The 20,122-nt window shown below is 39.2% G+C and overlaps 1 protein-coding gene across 1 annotated transcript; it reads right to left on the bottom strand.

Moving 5' to 3' along the window:
• Window positions 1-127: 127 nt before the first annotated feature.
• Window positions 128-12,531, bottom strand: AMDHD1 (amidohydrolase domain containing 1). Its single transcript, XM_058191253.1, has 9 exons — window positions 12,096-12,531; window positions 11,119-11,225; window positions 7,891-7,955; window positions 6,427-6,704; window positions 5,394-5,619; window positions 3,976-4,100; window positions 1,851-1,944; window positions 770-930; window positions 128-490 (listed from the first exon to the last, which is right to left on the bottom strand). Exons 1-9 carry the CDS (start codon window positions 12,233-12,235, stop codon window positions 385-387), a joined length of 1,302 nt encoding a protein of 433 aa, XP_058047236.1. The 5' UTR covers window positions 12,236-12,531; the 3' UTR covers window positions 128-384.
• Between the last annotated feature and the right edge of the window lie 7,591 nt (window positions 12,532-20,122).

Genomic DNA, 20,122 nt, shown 5'->3' with positions numbered 1-20,122 from the left:
TTCTTCAGTGTCCTCCCATTAAATGATAAGTTGTGCTATTCAAAAGAAACACAAATCAACTTCTCCACGAAGACAAGATAACAAATATGCAGTTATTTGATTCTTCTTTATTGTATTCTTACTCTACTTATAAATCATATGAATGAACTGGAATTGAAAGAAACTGAAGAGATTTAAGATCTATACATATTTATTTCATAATTTGCTGAGAAAAAGGAACGTTAAAAATGAAATAAGCCATAGGAATGAAAATCAATTAAATCCTGAACTGGTGTACAGTAAACAAGCATAACATTCACGTTTTACATAAATATGAGCTCTTACTGCTCTTGATGTGCACTTTGGAGATCTGGCAACTGTGGTATTTATTCTTATAGAATATACCTAGTATTGCAGAATGCTGTCATTTTTGTAAACAGTATTTCCTTTAATAATTACATATTCAATCAATTCTTGATGGCCGCCAAATTGATAGATTAAATGTTCCCACCTGAAAGAAATAGATAATTATATTTTATGCAGAGAACAAAATACTAGATAGTCTATATGATCAAAACATATAACCAAGCACAGGATGGTATGGTTAAGTGCCTTCCTATTTAAAGGAAGGCATGAATAGCTAGGAAATCACTATAAATGAAGCATGACTCAAAGGAAATTACAATTTGTGTTATTAGTAATAGCATTATTGCTTAAAATACTTTCCTAGATAGTGCAATCTAACTGATTTCCAATAATTTCAACATTAATGAATACTTTACCCTCTTACCTTGGAGAGTTAATGATAATGAAATCTCCTTGTTTGCCTTTTTCAATAGACCCATGGGTTTGAGATTTCCCAAGAGCATAAGCAGCATTAATGGTGGCAGCAGCTAAGGCTTCCTTCATGGACATCTTCATGTTTACACAAGCTAAATGCATGACCATCAGCTAATGGAAAAAACCAAAAGTGCTGTCAGAATTTACTAAATAGATCAACAGTTACATCAGTCACTTCTGAAAGCTTCCAAGCTCAGTTTTATTTGAATTCCAAACTATGGCATGATTCAAACCATAAGCAATGTCAGGCATTTTAAACACTATTTTATGGAATTAGGCATTCTGATTCATACAATGGATGGACTGGAAGAGACAAAAGGGGACAGATAATCACATTCTGTTTTATTAATTACTTTTTTGATAGCTCAGTGCCTCAGAGAACCTGACCAGGATATAATGATGTCAGCAGAGGGGACATTTCTTATCATTTTGGGGGGGGGGTGACATCAGTGGTGGGATTCAGCCAGTTTGCACCACTTTGGGAGAACCGGTTGTTAACTTTCTGAGCAGTTTGGCAAACTGGTTGTTGGAAGAAATCATTAGGGCAGAGAACCGGTTGTTAAATTACTTGAATCCCACCACTGGCTGACATGAGGGGTGGGAGATGAACATTTTGGGAACTGTTTATGTTTTGTGGATGGGCAAAATTGCACTACCATTACTTAATGGTTTGAAACCACACTTTGGCAATATAATCTTGGGAGATCCAGAGACTACAAAACAGAGAATAATGATCTCTATATGACTCATGCATTACATTTGAGAAACTCAGGTCTATCTGCATGGATTTCAAGTGTTCAAAAGCATTTTCTTTCTGGAAAATCTTGTGGAAATCTGTTTTATGCATGAGGCTATTTCATACCATCAACATTTAAATATCCAGCATTCATTTCATAATTAAATTCATAGGTCACCAATATAAAAAATGAAACAGAATATTTTTATATCTACATTCTGAGACTATAAGAAGAAAAGGAACAGTCAATGAACAATCATTATGGTTCCAATAACCACCAGTATGGCAGCATTACCATAGAACAACAGTAAGCATTTGGATTAAAATCACTGCCAAGAGCCACAATCACTCCCTCTTTCAACATTTTTCTAGCTTGAGGCTGTTTCAATCTAAAAGAAAAAGAAAAAGAAGTATTGGAAAAACAAAATTAAATGCATTAGATCATTCGCCATATATAATTTCAAATGTTCTAACATTATAAAGGAAAAAAAGATTTTTTTCTGTAATGGGATGATAAGAGATTCAGGATGGTAACCTTACATTATGAATATATATTTTAACCCTGACAAAGTTTTAATTAGAAACACCAGAACTAGAAAACAAAAAAATAATTTATAATTCACTCCCGTGCATGGATGCTTGGAAGTAAGACTCATTTAAGTCTCACATGAGTGTGGATTCCAATTCAAAATATTTGTTGTTGTTGTTAGTTGCGAAGTCATGTCCGATCCATCGCGACCCCATGGACAATGTTCTTCCAGGCCTTCCTGTCCTATACCATCCTCTGAAGTCCATTTAAGCTCATGCCTACTGCTTCAGTTAGTCCATCCAGCCGTTCTCGTTCTCTGCTGTCCCCTTCTTCTTTTGCCCTCAATCTTTCCTAGCATTAGGCTCTTCTCCAGCGAGTCCTTCCTTCTCATTAGGTGGCCAAAGTATTTCAGGTTCATCTTTAGGATCAGGCCTTCTAAAGAGCAGTCAGGGTTGATCTCCTCTAGGACTGACTGGTTTGATCGCCTTGCAGTCCAAGAGATTTTCAGGAGTCTTCTCCAGCACCATAGTTCAAAGGCCTCAATTCTTTGGCCCTCAGCCTTTCTTATGATCCAACTTTCATAGTCCTACATTACAACTGGGAAAACCATAGTCTTGACTATAAGCACTTTTGTTGGCAGGGTGATGTCTCTGCTTTTTAGTAAGCTATCTAGATTTGCCATAGCTTTCCTTACCAGGAGCAAGCATCTTTTAATTTCTTGGCTGCAGTCCCCATCTGTGGTGATCTTGGAGCCCAGGAAAATAAAATCTGTCACAACCTTCATTTCTTCCCCATCTATTTCCCAGGAATTGAGAGGGCTGGATGCCATGTTCTTAGTTTTCTTCATGTTGAGTTTCAAACCAACTTTTGCACTCTCCTCCTTCACCCGCATCAAGAGGCTTTTTAGTTCCTCTTTGCTTTCTGCCATTAGAGTGGTATCATCTGCATATCTGAGGTTGTTGATATTTCTCCCGGCAATCTTAATTCCAACTTTTGATACATCTAGCCTCACCCTTCTCATGATGTACTCTGCATATAAATTAAATAGTCAGGGCGAAATTCAAAATATAAAGACTGTCAAAAATAAAAACATATACAGTATACACACAGAGACCCCAGGTGGCATAAAGAACAATTTAGCAGAGCTTAGTTGAAACTCTCAATGGGAGCAAATGGAATTCTTATCTCCATCATCTCTACATGACCATCAGACTTTATATGGTCGTGGATAGTGAGCATGGAACTGCCCTGAATCTTGGGGCCTCTTTGTGACCCGGTTGTGTGAGTATTCCGCTCACATGGACATTCTTGTTCATATGGGATAAATAGCTGACTTTACTAGCCCACTTTTTCAGCCTCAAAAATTTCCAAGATTGCTGTTTTCTATTGCATGAAATACCAGAATAAGAGTTAGCATGTCATAGAAAACTTAGATAATACAGACCTGCTAATTCATTCTTATTGAACACTGAATTTGTTGATATTTTTTTAAAAAAGGATCCTTGTTTCATATGCTATTTAGTTTTATTGTTACTATGTGCTTCCTAGAGCTGTTGTCAAGGTTCCAGAAAAACCTCTTCTGCATGAAAAAAACCTCTGGAGCCATTGTATTTCAAAGTACCCATTGTCTTAAATGGGTAACCATACAAATCTTTTAAATGAATTAATTAAAAAAATAAGTATATTCTAAACCAGGCTTTGTTTTCAGTAGTCTTTCAAGTTGTGCAAAGTCAATATTTAATTTGAAACTAAAGCTATGTAGCATAATTCTAAGTGTGTTGACTCAGTTGTAGGACCCACTGAGTTCCATGAGAGGTATTTTTTGTACAGCCTTCCCCAATATAAAATATTTATATAAAGCCTAATATCCATATTAAAGCATTGCACTTACCTCAGGATGTAGGCAGTGGTTGGCAATAGGACAGCTGCACATTTTGCCTGGGCCATGGCAACAATTCCTTCATCACTAATTTCTTCTAGGTGACTTATAGCTTGTGCACCCAGTTCAGCTCCAAGCTATTGTGCCAAATGTAAGGTGACAAAGAAGCATCAATGAAATGTAAAATATGCAAATAAGATCCAGTTTTAAGAATAGTAATATAAAGCAACAATAGGTTATAAGATTCAAGCTAAAACAGTCACTGCTTCAGATATTTCCTGGTCACATTTGCATATCACATGAAAACATGATTTTACAAGTATGAAACTGAAGTCTATAATATTCCAAAAGTTTCAGAGCAACCCCAAAACTCTTTCAAAAGTTAGCATATTATGCTAGCATATTATGTTTTATTTTTAAGTGAAAGGGAGAAATAATAAAAATATAAACATTTATTAAATTAATTTGTCAACCAGTTAAATAATATTTTGTTAATTTGTCCTTGGACTACTACTATATGAAATGTGACTTCCTTCATATAATTCAAAACTAAGAGTGACCCTTGTCTGAAAATAATTGGAAGAATCTGGCTTAGTGCAATATAATGAGTCCAGCTCCTGGAATCTAACCCCTCCTCTCTTTCCTGGAATACCAGAAGGGGCTGAGAAAGGATTTATCATATAATGGTTTATTATCTGACAGAGGAGGCATAAAACATATCTGGATTACTCTTGGTCAGATGAAAATAAGGAAGGGGAGAAAGACGCATGCAGTCAAATTTCCATTGTTCAAAACTGTGGTTTGTCATGATATCTATATGGGCATGTATATTATGATCGAAATTAATGCATAAGCTTTCAGATGCCTTTAGAGATCACTATGAAATGTGCTTCTTTTTTTGTGTGTCAATGTTTGCTTGAGAGTTATTTTTTCCGAAGTAAAACATGAATAACTACCAGAAGAAAGACATTAAATTATAATCCATAACTTTTTTTGCTTTAGTTCATTAAATAGATCAAATATATTTGGGATATGACAAGCACCTTTTAAATACTATTTAGTTGAAGCTTATATTGGAATATACTGTATTATATAAATTATCAGACAATAGTAATGATAATTTTTGGAACATTCAAAGTATGATGCAGCAATCATTAAACTGTATATTTTTAATACAACAAAAAAGATAAAAAGGAGAGTTCATCCTTTAATTTTACATCATAAGGAAAAGATAAACAAAACCAATGTTTGAAAAGTGATCAGCAAGGTTAGGAGGTTCAGCTTTCTAAAAGATTAAACCTCATATGCTGCTGCTACATTTCTCTGTTACTTATTGCCAAAATGTTGCACTGCACATTAGCATGATATATTTGTCTTTGCTCTTATCTCAGAACAGAATCAAAAGCAAAGGCATTTTAGCAAAGGCATACTTCAGCACTTTTCATTGGATGCAGCTCATCGCCATGGAAGTTCATTTGTAACCCTATAGCTTTTCCAGCCTGAAGAATTCTTTTGGTAGAACTCAGATCAAAGACACCCTTCTCACAGAAGACGTCTATATTGTCAACATGCATTTCACCATTAAGATCAAGTTCCTTGAGTTTAGGAAGATGGGTGTTGATAATGTCATCAGCAGCTTCTGTAGCATTTTTCCCTCTGTTAAAGAGAAAATAAAACAAATCCGCAAAATCAGTTGAGTTGAGCAGTGTATGCTCCTCATTCTTTTATGCCTAAAAATCAATAGATGAAATAAGAACTGTTTAATTATAGGGTGGCCAGAGGATGATACTATTAATGTCCTGTCTTCCATTGTACAATCATCTCCCCCTCAGACTGCAACACCCTGGCTTCCCACTTTCCATTATTTCTTGCAGAAAGTCATTTTTTTTTCTTTTATGTACACTGAGAGCATATGCACCAAAACAAATTCCTTGTGTGTCCAATCACACTTGGTCAATAAATTCTATTCTATTCTATTCTATTCTATTCTATTCTATTCTATTCTATTCTATTCTATTCTATTCTATTCTATTCTATTGTGCTTTATCAGGAGTGATTGTACTTTCACACGTAGTAGCAATAGCAATAGTACTTAGACTTATATACTGCTTCACAGTGCTTTACAGCCCTCTCTAAGCGCTTTACAGAGTCAGCATATTTCCCTCAACAATCTGGGTCCTCATTTTACCAACCTCGGAAGCAAGGTAGGCTGAGTCAATCTTGAGCCAGTCAGGATCGAACTGCTGGCAGTTGGCAGAGTTAGCCTGCAATACTGCATTCTAACCACTGTGCCACCATGCCTCAGTTCTGACTTTAGAAATTGTCAGATAGTTTCTCCTTCACCTAAAAAGTCAAAATAATTCAACCACACTATATGTTTACTCAAAAATTTAATGGAGAATTCTAAAAAGTCATCTGTGCCCAACTCTAAGTGATTTTATAGACAAAACAACACATAATTACTTAGGAACTGCATGGGCTCCACAGTAGGTGGAAGAAATACCAATGTCCAATTCCTTTTTAGCCTGTTCAATGACCCTGAGCATCTTAATTTCTGTTTCCAGATTTAAACCATATCCACTTTTGCATTCAACCAAAGTGGTGCCTGCTCGGAGCATCCGTAACAGGCGGATTTTAAAACTTTTAAGGAGTTCATCTTCTTGGGCTTTCTGCGTCTGCTCCACAGTGAAATGTATTCCTCCTCCAGCTTGATGAATGTCCATATAGGAAGCACCTGCCAACTTAAAACAGAATCATCCATGAAACATGTGCCTGGGACAAAGTCCAGAGTATTGCATCAGGAAAGCTCTCCTGGAAAGATTCTAAAATAACTTTAATTCCTAAACTGGGAAAAGTTCCACAGGAGATAATTTCCTATAGACCAATTTTACTTCTTAAGTAAAGGATTTTTTTCCAGAGACTTAAAATATATAACTTCAGGCCCTATTTTGCTAATGTGATTGATCAGATTTATATTTGTACAACTGTGCAAATAAGACTTGGCAATTATCATACTTCATTGTAATTTTGTGAGGTACTAAACAAGGAGGCCAAATTAGTTATTTCATTTGGTTTGTTTTTAGAAGCCCTAGCAATTGTACTGTGCACTAACAATCAAAGTCAAAGAATTAAATCTGGAGATAAATTAAGCATCCTTGCAGATAATATGACATTTACATTGTTGAATCCCAGCTCTGCAGCCAAACAGAGTAAGGAAAAACTTACAGGATCTGCAGAGGTATTTGACATACTGTCCTCTTAAATCAGAAGATCCGACAATGGACTTATATAGATATATCAGAACCTGACAATTTTTTAAAATTATATACACTTCCAGTTGAAAGTTTTTTCAAAAATAAATAAAATCAATAATGCCATCTGTGGCAGATGTGTAAAAATATGGTACTTTTTTGGGATAAAAAAAAATAGCTACCAGTAATTTCAAGACAAAGCGTTAAGTGCCCTACAAAGGTTGGCTTATTATATCTATTCATGCAGTCCAAAACTTCTCTTAAAAACAAGGAGTTGATGTATGTTTAAGTAAACATCAACTCCTTTTGGTAGCAAAATTATCTATTGCACAACATTAGTAATGTCTTTAAATTTTAACTATTTTTATTTGTGGGTTAAAACAGCTTTTTCAAGTGCAACATTAGAAAAAAATTATTGATGAACTTACCACAATTAACTTTCAGAGAAAATTCAAGAACCACATTTTTATCAAACTTATAAAAGGCATAAGTGAAGTCATTCATTATTCTGTTGTTGCCAGTATCTCAGGGACTATGGAGTCATTTATAGTCCCATTTCAATGACTGCACCCAAGGCTACAATATTTCTCCATTTCCAAAGCAAACAGAAAAGCATTTCAGGCATATACAGTATAACAGAAAGAAACCCAAATCTTCTCTAAATGTTGTAACTTACCTTCATTGCAAATTCATGCACCCTGTCACCAGCCCATACAGGATGTGTGTGTGCATCTACTAGACCTAATTAAAAATAAATTAAATGTAAAGTAAATATGAATTCTGGAGTTTTCAAAGTTGTCCATTAGTACAGAAGAGAGAATTACCAAACTTTAATAATGAATCATGCAGATACCAAATGCCTTACACTGCATGTTTAGAAATTGAGAACATGAAACAGAGAGGAAAGAAACTGTTGTTTGTGTGTAATTTTGTAGCAAATTGACTAGAAAGAGTTTAATCATCCCTTGTCTTTGAGAATATTCATGCAATTTCTACAGAGTCTAACGAAAAGTGTAATTGTAATTTGATTTATTCATTTACTTGCTAGATTTAAATCCCATCTTTCTACAGGAGCTCATGGTGGTGTATATATAGTATTTCCCACTCTAATTTTATCTTCAAAACAATACTTTGAGAGAGACTGGGCTGAGAGATAGTGACTGGCCCAAATACTGTATTTCACTTTTATCTGAATTCCAGCTGCTGAGACTCAGGACAGTGGATCCATTATGTCCTGCCTTGGGTTGTTTGTTTGTTTGTTTTGTTTTATTTTGTTTTGTTTTGTTTATTTAATTTCTTGTTTATTTGAAAGTTTGCTATGGCATAATTCTTGTAAATATGCATCCAGCTAACCATGGATGGAAATATTAAACCATATTAAATCTTTATATTCTTCAGGGCATTTTTTAATGTATTCTTTTTCAGGCTTCGCTAGTATTTCAGTTCTGAAGCTTCTTGATCTAACTCTATGCTGCCTGCTTAACATATACATATTAGACAGTTGAAGGTTGTTTTTGTGCTACTCATTCTTTGACCAGAAAAACCTTCAGGAACACAAACAACAAAGCAGCATACAATCTTGTCAACAGTCCTGTCAGTTCTATCAAGTTGGGAAGAAATGCCTGCCTAAGAACTTTGAGGCAGTTTTGTAACTGTGGTGCTGGCTGGGGGGTTATGAGAAATGCAGTCTCTGAAGATCTCTGGGGAACACCAGGCAGAGAAGGCTGCAATTGTAACAGGATAATAATAATAGAATATAATAGAAAAAATTGGGCCTTAGGAATTGAAATCAAATGGGCCTTAGGAAATCTGAGCAACAAAAAAGCTAGTGGAGGAGACAGTATTCCAGCTGAGCTATTCAAAATCTTAAAAGACGACACAGTAAAAGTGCTACACCCAATTTGCCATCAAATTTGGAAAATTCAACAATGGCCACAGGATTGGAAAAGGTCAGTTTACATTCCAATTCCAAAGAAAGGCAATGCCAAAGAATGTTCAAACTATCGCACCATTGCACTCATTTCACATGCTAGTAAGGTTATGCTTAAAATCCCACCAGCTAGGCTCCAGCAATATGTGGATCGAGAACTACCAGAAGTACAGGCAGGATTTCGTAGAGGCAGAGGAACTAGAGATCAAATTGCCAACATACGCTGGATCATGGAGCAAACTAGGGAGTTCCAGAAAAACATCTACTTCTGCTTCATTGACTATGCTAAAGCCTTTGATTGTGTGGATCACAACAAATTGTGGCAAGTTCTTAAACAGAAGGGAGTACCAGACCATCTTATTTGTCTCTTGAGAAACCTGTATGCGGGTCAAGAAGCCACAGTGAGAACTGGACACGGATTGGTTCAAAATTGGGAAAGGAGTCCGGCAAGGCTGTATACTATCACCCTGCCTATTTAACTTGTATGCAGAACACATCATGAGAAAGGCGGGGCTAGATGAATCAAAAATTGGAATTAAGATTGCCGGAAGAAATATCAACAACCTCAGATATGCAGATGATACCACTCTAATGGCAGAAAGCGAAGAGGAACTAAAGAGTCTCTTGATGCGGGTGAAGGAGGAGAGTCCAAAGTTGGCTTGAAACTCAACATTAAGAAAACTAAAATCATGGCATCCGTCCCTTTCAATTCCTGGCAGATAGATGGTGAAGAAATGGAGGTAGTGACAGATTTTATTTTCCTGGGCTCCAAGATTACCGCAGATGGGGACTGCAGCCAAGAAATTAAAAGACGCTTGCTCCTGGGGAGGAAAGCTATGGCAAATCTAGACAGTGTACTAAAAAGCAGAGACATCACCCTGCCAACAAAAGTGCGTATAGTCAAAGCTATGGTTTTCCCAGTTGCAATGTATGGCTGTGAAGGTTGGACCATAAGAAAGGCTAAGGGCCAAAGAATTGAGGCCTTTGAACTCTGGTGCTGGAGAAGACTCCTGCGAGTCCCTTGGACTGCAAGGCGAACAAACAAATCAGTTCTAGAGGAGATCAACCCTGACTGCTCTTTAGAAGGCCTGATCCTGAAGATGAAACTGAAATACTTTGGCCACCTAATGAGAAAGAAGGACTCACTGGAGAAGAGCCTAATGCTGGGAAAGATTGAGGGCAAAAGAAGAACGGGACGACAGAGAACGAGGCGGCTGGATGGAGTCACTGAAGCAGTAGGCATGAGTTGAAATGGACTCCAGAGGATGGTAGAGGACAGGAAGGCCTGGAGGAATGTTGTCCATGGGGTCGCGATGGGTCGGACACGACTTCGCAACTAACAACAACAAGACATGAATGCCTGAAACAGACTAGAAACCACTGCAGCTTGTGAAGCAGTGGTATCACATGTCCTAAAAGCCAACACCACTAACATGTGATGGATTGTGTCTATAAAAGGAGAGATGGTGTGATGGACTACAATTAAGAGGCAGTTTCCTTGGAAGGAGGGAATACATTCGAAGAAGTGGGGCAAGACACGAGGCCTGGAACTAGATTGGAAACAGAGGAAGAGATTTAGGATAACCACTCCCTAGAATCCCCCAGGATATTTCCATTAGGGTTATAATAGGATAGGTTTAGTCTGGCAAGATTCTGTCTATATCATGTAAGCAAATAAAAAATTGAACTTTGTTTGGATTCTTCTATCTCATTTTTGGGCTGGCCCTGACATCTGCTGCCACATTCTGCACTAGCTGAAGTTCTGATTTTACATATTATAGATTAAAAGTCCAGGCATGCTCAATACATACATCCAATTTTACACAGCCATCTTTCTTTCAGAATGGTCTGTGTCCTTTACCCAGTCCTTTTCATTTCAAGGGAAAAGAAAGAAGTAAAATAGAGGCTTAGATTGCCCCTCTATAAATATATAAATTTCTGCTTGGTGCAATAAATCTTTAAATCCATACCAACCTGGTAAAATGCACTTTCCAGAACAATCAATTATCTTGTCAAAAGTTGCTCCAGAGAATTGCTCACGAATGGCCCTTGCATCACCAACTGCTTTTATATACCCATTTCTGAAAACAAACCAAAATTTGAGATTATATGGAATTACCTGTTTCTTCCTAATGTCTTTCTTCTTAAGAAAAGTGCTGAAGATCTCAAACTCTTTGCTGATAGCCCCACATATCAACCAATCCATTTCAGCAGGATTAATATCTACCAATATCAATGGGGTAACTGATTCAAGTATGTTTCATTCATTTTAATGAGTCCTCCACATGTAAGCACATCTTCATTGACTCATAAATTCATTTCTAGTAGAAAAGTAGGACTGCCTAGGCATGCAAAGTTATGTGGGTTCTTGGTTCTGCATTAGCATGCTGGTGGGGCTTCGTAAAACATATTTTTACGGCAAACCTTCATGGTTAATGCAAGCCAAGGCATTCATGCGTATGGGAGCTCTGGGTCTTCTGAGCTTGGTTGTTTGCTTGAAGACATATTAATGAAACAATTGTAAGCCCCAATGACTCCACAGTTCAATCCTGAGCTACACACTCTTTTTTCTGGAATGAATTTATTCTATCCTAAACTTTAGTTCCAAGACAGTTAATGAAGTAAAGCAAAAACCAAACGTTGTTAATAGCTGGATTTATTGTGAGGGGGGATGGGGAGGGGAAGACTGCGTGGACTTTTATGCTTCAGGCCAGGGGTCTCCAACCTTGGCAACTTTAAGCCTAGAGGACTTCAACTCCCAGAAGGCTGGCTGGGGAATTCTGGGAGTTGAAGTCCGCCAGGCTTAAAGTTGCCAAGGTTGGCGATTCCTGCTTCAGGCAAGTTTCTCTCGTTCGCATATCATCTGAAAGACCAGGGGAGCTGGCCACGGCCTTTCGGAATGCCTCTCTGCCCAGAGACAGCCACACATCGCCCTCCGGAGACGCACTTACTTGCCAATGACTACGCTGGCGTTTTCCCGCAGGGCCAACTGCTGCATGCCGGCCTCCAAGAGATACTGCTCGCCTTGGGTGCAAACAAGCACCAGTTGCTGGGCTCCTTCGAGCAGCAGTTTGTACTCACCGCCGGCCATCCCCTCGTCCGCCGCAGAGCCAAGGCAAAGAGCCGGACAACGGCCGCAGGGGGCGGAGAGCGCGGAGCAAAGTTTGCTCAGTTAGGGCGGACCCTTTCGGGAAGGGCCGAATTTATTTGCTGGCATTCAGCACGACGAGGCGCAGCCCGGCTTAATACGTAGCATTTCGTCGCCTTCGGTTTACCCCCGAACCTGTGCTAGCAGTCTGCTTGCTTCGGTTCCAGAGATGCGGGGGCCCTGCCCTCTGGAATAGCCTTTCCCTACATGCTCTTCTACCCTGCCTGCCTCAAACTTGGCTCTTGTCACCCTCTGATTAAGGGTGGTGATGAAACTTTTGGCTTGAGCTAAAGTGGGAGGATTTGACTTGGGATGTCTTGGTGCTTTTTTAATTTTGTGAAGCTACCTAGAGCCATTCTGAAGCTGGGCTCCCAGAGTAGAGTAGAGTAGAGTAGAGTAGAGTAGAATAGAATAGAATAGAATAGAATAGAATAGAATAGAATAGAATAGAATAGAATTTTTTTATTGGCCAAGTGTGATTGGACACACAAGGAATTTATCTTGGTGCATACGCTCTCAGTATACATAAAAGAAAAGATACCTTCATCAAGAATTCTAAGGTACAACACTTAATGATAGTCATAAGGTACAAATAAGCAAAATTTGATAAATAGACGCAAACCAAGTCACGATCGGCTTAGTGCCACTATGAACTGTGATTTAGGGGCGATAATGAACTGAATTTGCACAGTGGGATTTGGAATTGTTTGGTGGGGGCGAAGGAAGGAAGCCATGAGAAATGGTTGAAACAAGAAATAAATGCCCCAACCATATAAACCAGCCACAGAGAAGCCAACCCACTCAGGCACAGAGGTAAAATAACTTTTCTAGATACATAAAGTGCCTTCTCAACCAAGGAGGAAACCTGTGAATCCCCATCTATTAAGAGGTTTTGAAATGGCAAATGGTGTCTCTTTGGTACCATCTGGGACAACTTTTGAAAAAGAAGTTTAATAAAGAAATTATTACACATACACACTTTTCCCACGTCAGAATGAATAGTAAAGGTAAAGATTCCCTTCGCACATATGTGCTAGTCGTTCCTGACTCTAGGGGGTAGTGCTCATCTCCATTTCAAAGCTGAAATGCCAGTGCTGTCCGAAGATGTCTTGGTAGTCATGTGGCCAGGCGCATGGAACGCTGTTACCTTCCTACCAAAGGTGGTCCCTATTTTTTCTACTTGCAGTTTTTACATGCTTTCGAACTGCTAGGTTGATAGAAGCTGGGACAAGTAACGGGAGCACACCCCATTACCGACACTAGGGATTCAAACCGCTGAACTGCCGATCTTTCGATCCACAAGCTTAGCATTTTAGCCACTGAGCCATCACATCCCCTTTTCAGAATGAACAGAAAGAGAATATAGGGGGCTGTAGTAAATCTGAGGGGTTAGCCTGGATGGCAAGCCACAGCTGGTTAGGACCTCTGTCTGTGGCATCTGCTGGAGCACCAAAATCACAATTTCTCTCGTGATGAATTTTACTTGTGGGATTTTATTTTGCTTATAATTCCAAAATACCAGAGGATAAACTCTTAGCACAGAGCTTTAACACAGAGCTTGTTTTAGCATTAACTACAGTAATTTAGAAAAGTGTGTCATAAACTTCAGACCAAAAGGCTTGTGCTATAATCAGTATGGTAGAATTGCCAGTCTTTATTGTTTTCTCAAAGCAATAACCATTATTCCCAAATGGATATTGGGAATACCCATTATTCCCAAATTGATTTTCCTTCAATTGTCAATCTCTCCCTTGTTCTCTAGAAGGCACATTCAAAACTATGCACTTGAGCATTATTAGCTCAATCTTATGCATCAATAGAAGCAACTGCCATAGAGTTCAATAGAACTAAGGTACTTCCTGTTCCCTCTTTAGGTTCCGATGAACTGAGTTTCCTTCTGGGGTGGCGTGCATTCCATGAGAACAAATACTTGATGAAGGGTAGCAGTTTTAAACCCGAAGCCTGAATTTTGTGGAATCTTAACAACAGTCATATTTACTCTTCCTGTTCTGAGCACAAAACCGTCAGAGCAGCAGAAAGAAAAGGATCTAGTTGCATCTATAATGCACTATAGCCCTTGGCTAAGTTTACCTATCATATAGAATACAATTGAATAGAATAGACTTTTTTATTGGCCAAGTGTGATTGGACGCACAAGGAATTTGTCTTGGTGCATATGCTCTCAGTGTACATAAAAGAAAATATACCTTCATCAAGGTACAACATTTACAACACTTGATGATAGTCATAGGGTACAAATTTAACACTTAATGATACAACACTTAATGATAGTCATAGGCTACAATTAAGCAATAAGGAAACAATCAATATCAGTATAAATCGTAAGGATACAAGCAACTAAGTTACAGTCATAAGTGGGAGGAAATGGGTGATGGGAACGATGAAAAGATTAATAGTGCAGATTTAGTAAATAGTTTGACAGTGTTGAGGGAATTATTTGTTTAGCAGAGTGATGGTATTTGGGGGGGAAAAACTGTTCTTGTGTCTAGTTGTTCTGGTGTGCAGTGCTCTATAGCGTTGTTTTGAGGGTAGGAATTGAAACAGTTTATGTCCAGGATGTGAGTGATCTGTAAATATTTTCACAGCCTTCTTTTATATTTTAAGTGCCCCACAAGAAGGAAACTCTACGAGTAATCATAAAGGCATATACAAATATCAGTTACAGGGGAGGAGGGGAAATCTCTTCTTAGCAACGTCCTTGCACTTAAGAAATAAAAAAACTTTTTATTTATTTTATTTTATTTATTTTTGTCATACAATATATATAAGCATGAAATAACTATACAATATGTAAGCATATATATGAGCATAAGTATGTAATAACTATATTAATTGGATATAATGAAAGGAAACAATAGGACAGGAATGGTAGGCACGCTCGTGCTCTTATGCACGCCCCTTACAGACCTCTTCGGAATGGAGTGAGGTCAACAGTAGAAATCTTTGGTTAAAGCTTTGGGGATTTTGGGAAGAGACCACAGAGTCAGGTAGTGTATTCCAAGCATTAACAACTCTGTTACTGAAGTCATATTTTCTGCAATCAAGATTGGAGTGGTTAACATTAAGCTTAAATCTATTGTGTGCTTGTGTATTGTTGCAATTGAAGCTGAAGTAGTCTTTGACAGGAAGGACATTGCAATAGATGATTCTATGAGTTAAACTCAGGTCATGTCGAAGGCCACGTAGTTGAACTTGTTGAACACGAGCCACGAGCTCCTTCCCAGTTCAGACGCGGTAAGAATTGGGGACGAAGCCGCAAGGAGAGGGCCGTTGAACTGACTCATGGCTAAAGTCAAGATCGGGCGGAAACTGCCGAGATTTATGGATCAGCTCCAGACCGCTAGGGCAGGGGTCACCAACCTTGGCAACTTTAAGGCTGGCGGACTTCAACTCCCCAGCTGGCTGGGGAATTCTGGGAGTTGAAGTCCGCCAGCCTTAAAGTTGCCAAGGTTGGTGACCCCTGCGCTAGAGAACCGATTAAAACGCACACAGTCCACAAGAGACAAGCAGAATGCGGGGATGGGAGCGGGGAGAGAAAGTCGAAGAGAGGGGGAGATCCTACTCCCTCCCATTCTATGGGCGAAGCAAGGCGAAAGTCCCCCGGGCAAAGAATCCCGACCTCCCAGTGCGCCGAAGGGCCCCTCTGCAGGGGAAGGACCGCCAGCTGCCTCTGCCCTGCAGGTCCGCGGCTGGCGGCTGCCTGAGAACGGCCGCCACCCAAGCCAGAGTTCCGTGGGAATGCTCGCCTCGTGGCCAGCAGCCGGGCTCAACCGTCTCCTCGCGGGAAGCCCAGTCTGATCGGGACGAGCGCAAGTGCCTCGGCTACGCCCGAGCCCGTAGCTCGCCTGGGGCTGCTGGTTGCCATCTCCGCTGGTGAAGGTGAGCGGGGTGGGTGGGTGTCTCTTCGGACTCTTTTGAGCTCTGCAAAGTTCCGGAAGATGGAGCGGCTGCAGCCGTCGCACCTCTCCGCTGTGCCCACCTGCCTTTTCGGGGTTAGGACGGCAAGCAGGTGGGCAGACGTTAACTTGTCTGCCCGACGTAGCGGCTTCCTCCTATGGCAATATCAAAACTTCATTCAGAAGTGCTGGAATCGGCCAGGTCAACTCAGCCTTAGAGAAAGACATTCTGTGTAAGGAGGATTTGCGGATGAAGCAATTTTTAGTCATTTTATTAAATCCTAGAAATTCTGCGACTCGTACACGTTCCACTTTGCTTAGTCGTTAAACGGGATTGAATAAATTTAAACTAACAGATAATCGTTAATAAACGGAGGTAAGTAATTAAGACTGGGAACTCTGTTGCTTAGCGAAACTGTCATAAAGCACAATTTGTCATGACCGCACTGATTTATGACAGTTGTTCCAGTTCTGATGGATTAGGCAAATCCCTTGTGGTCAGTAGGTGTGATGCCATGTAATCACAATTTGAAACTTCCTACTGTTTCCCCTTCTTACTGTTTCCCCTTGGCAATCACGTGGCACAGGATACCGCAACCATTGTAAATACAAACTAGTTGTCCAGTGTCCAAATCACAGTTGTGTGACCATGAAGATGTTGCAATGGCTGCAGCTTTGAGCAAGTTTCTTTCTTTAATACCATCCTAATTTTGGTTGGTCATTGAATGAATGACAAGAATACCTCTAAAACTAGACTCAGAGTAAAGATGGTTTTCCCCCCTTCCATTAAATTGTATTCAACTCTCAGAGACTGTCTAAATTAGTCTCTGCAGTTTTCTGGCAAGATTTTTCAAAAGTAGTATGTCATTGCCTACCTCCTAGGGATAAGAGAAAGTGGCCTGAGATGACCCACTTGGCTTCAGGCCTAAAATGAGACTAGAATTACTACGATTAGGGAGAAAAAATGTCTAAATATTGGTTACCGACACAAAACTGTTGAAAAGAAAAAAGTGTTAAAATTTCTTTTTGTTTTAAAAAATGTTTAATAAAAATATTTTTAAAAAAGGAGACTAGAATTAGCACTCTCCTAGTTTCTAGCCTGATACCTTAATCCAGGGGTGTCAAACTCAGGGCCTGGTGGCCAGATACAATCTGGTTCATGGGGCCACCCTGGAAACAGCGAAGAATCGGCCCTCAGTGCTTCTGTGAGGAAAAATGGGCTCCCGAGCTCCGTTTTTGGCTGCCATAGCCTCCTGTACCCCTCTGCCAGTGAAAATGGAGCTCAGTGGGGCTGCCAAACTCCATTTGCAGAAGGTTGCAGGAGGCCGTAGCATCTGAAAATGGAACTTGGGAGCCTGTTTTCGCTGGCAGAGCACTTGGGCCACTCCAGGCACCCCTGACAGGAGTGACATTGAGCTGGCCAATCAGAAAAAGGGAAAACAAAAATTTTCGTGCAACGTTTCTTGTTGTAAATATACTTGTGTGACACACATACGCACACATGTAGGACCATTTAATTTTCAGGATGCCAAATGTATCATTACAGATTATTAGAATAGAATAGAATTTTTTTTATTTTTATTGGCCAAGTGTGATTGGACACACAAGGAATTTGTCTTGGTGCATATGCTCTCAGTGTACATAAAAGAAAAGATACGTTCATCAAGGTACAACATTTACAACACAATTGATGGTCAATATATCAATATAAATCATAAGGATTGCCAGCAACAAGTTATAGTCATACAGTCATAAGTGGAAAGAGATTGGTGATGGGAGCTATGAAACGATTCAATTATTGAATTATTCAATTCAATAATTATTCAATTATTTACCTGCAGATTGAATAAAATGTGATTTCAATCTTTCTCGCTATTGTGTTTCCCTGATTTACTAGATCTAAGAAGACTTTTCTGTGAAAATGGCATCAACAAGTGTTACACGTAGTCCTTTTGTGGAACTAGATGGTAATAATAACATTTTAAATTTATGTAATCTTAGTAATTATAAAATTCTAATTAGGGAAGCTATTTAATTCTAGAAATTGCATATCAAGAGATTTAGTAAGGAAGGAATCTGGGAAAAGTGACGCATTGTTGGTAGGTTCTTCATATATTATTTATAGAGGCTAAAATAAACCCTAGTGAAATAATTAACTATATGGGAGGAATGAATTGAATTGGTAGGTTAAGAAGCTGTATACTGTATGGATCTCTTATAGCATCTATGCATCTATGGCAAAGAAGACTCTGGTTCTTTAAACCTGGTGCTTCAGTGTGGTCTTGGAGACCTAGTATGCTTTATGACCTCAAGGATCCATGTCCACCTGAAAAATAAAGCACTAAATTTCTTCTCAAAATTAGGTTTATTGCTTTTAAGTAAAATAGTTTCTATTTATTTCTAACACAGTTTGTCTTTCACTTACAACTGGTCATTTAGCAACAGTCTGAAGTTACAACAGACCTCCTCAGGGTTAATTATGATCTGGATTCAAAATTCCAATGTCCAGGGACAACCCCCCATCATGTGATTGCATTTTGGGTGCTTGACAACTGGCTTGACAAATGACCACAATTCATTACATTTTTTTTTTGCCAGAAATTGACATTTACTTCCAGTTTCCGGCAAAAAGAATGCCTTTTTGCAAATAGTAGATTCACTTAATGACTGTGGCTTTATGTTCCCCACATTCACTTAACAACTGCCTCCAAAAAGTCAAAAATTTAATTGTAGTTACCTGGTGACCCCCTTAATGATCAGCATGATCGTAATTCAAGGATTATCTGTATATATAGTGGCCTCAGCTTTTTGAAGGATAGATAGATAGATAGATAGATAGATAGATAGATAGATAGATAGATAGATAGATAGATAGATAGGCAGGCAGGCAGGCAGGCAGGCAGGCAGGCAGACAGACATATACACATATACATATACATATACATATACAGTATACATATAGATATTTTTATTGCTTAATTGTCCCGCTTGTTCTCTGATTCCATAAATATTCCATTTCATCACTTTGATATACTCTTAGATGGAATCAATGCTAGAGAAGAAAAAGAGGGAAAATATAACTTTTTTTAACTTCTTGGATTTCCACCCCTTTTGTCAAACTGTCTTCACTGATACCTGATCTGGCCTTTCCAAATGGAGTTGTCTTTGCCACCCGCAATCCACTCTTCAGTTCTCCCTTCCAGGTCCTTCTGTCCCTCAACTGCAGATCCCTCCTCTATCAGTTCCTTCACTGGCCCAGAATATCCACCTCCAGCAATGTCTAGCATCCACCAACAACATACTCCACAGCCTAAGAAATCTATTTCTTTCTATATTTTCATTAAAAGACAGACATGACTGATCTCAGCTTTCCCAATTTCTATTTGTTTGTATGACCCTACGCACTCTGCTGGCAAACAAGAACGAAACACCCTTTAACACTGAGACCATTTTATAACTCCGCTCATCTCACTCTGCCACAGGAGCTCTGCTGGAGATGCTGCTATACTTTCTTAGCAGTATGGTCAATGATGAGAGATGCCTAGAATGATTGTTCAACAGTATCTGGGGGAGGGGGACAACGACTAATGATTCCGGATTCCCTTTCTTAAGGAACTTATAGTTCTTTAAGTAACATAACTATTTCACAGGATTCCAAAATATCTATGCTCTAGAATAAGAGGAACTGTCTTGGGGACGGTTGCTGAAGAATTCCCTGAAGTGGAGAATTATAGAGCATGGTGGGAAGAGACCAGGGGTGAAATCCGGTAGGTTCTGACAGGTTCTGGAGAATCGGTAGCGGAAATTTTGAGTAGTTTAGAGAACTGGGAAATGCCACCTCTGGCTGGCCTCAGATTGGGGTGGGAATGGAGATTTTGCAATATCCTTCCCCCAGGAGTGGTAAGGGAATGGG

This window comes from Ahaetulla prasina, chromosome 7 (assembly GCF_028640845.1).
Source record: "Ahaetulla prasina isolate Xishuangbanna chromosome 7, ASM2864084v1, whole genome shotgun sequence".
Taxonomy (NCBI): domain Eukaryota; kingdom Metazoa; phylum Chordata; class Lepidosauria; order Squamata; family Colubridae; genus Ahaetulla; species Ahaetulla prasina.
The sequence above is the reverse complement of the archived record's forward strand: the minus strand, read 5'-3'. Positions and strand labels throughout refer to the sequence as shown.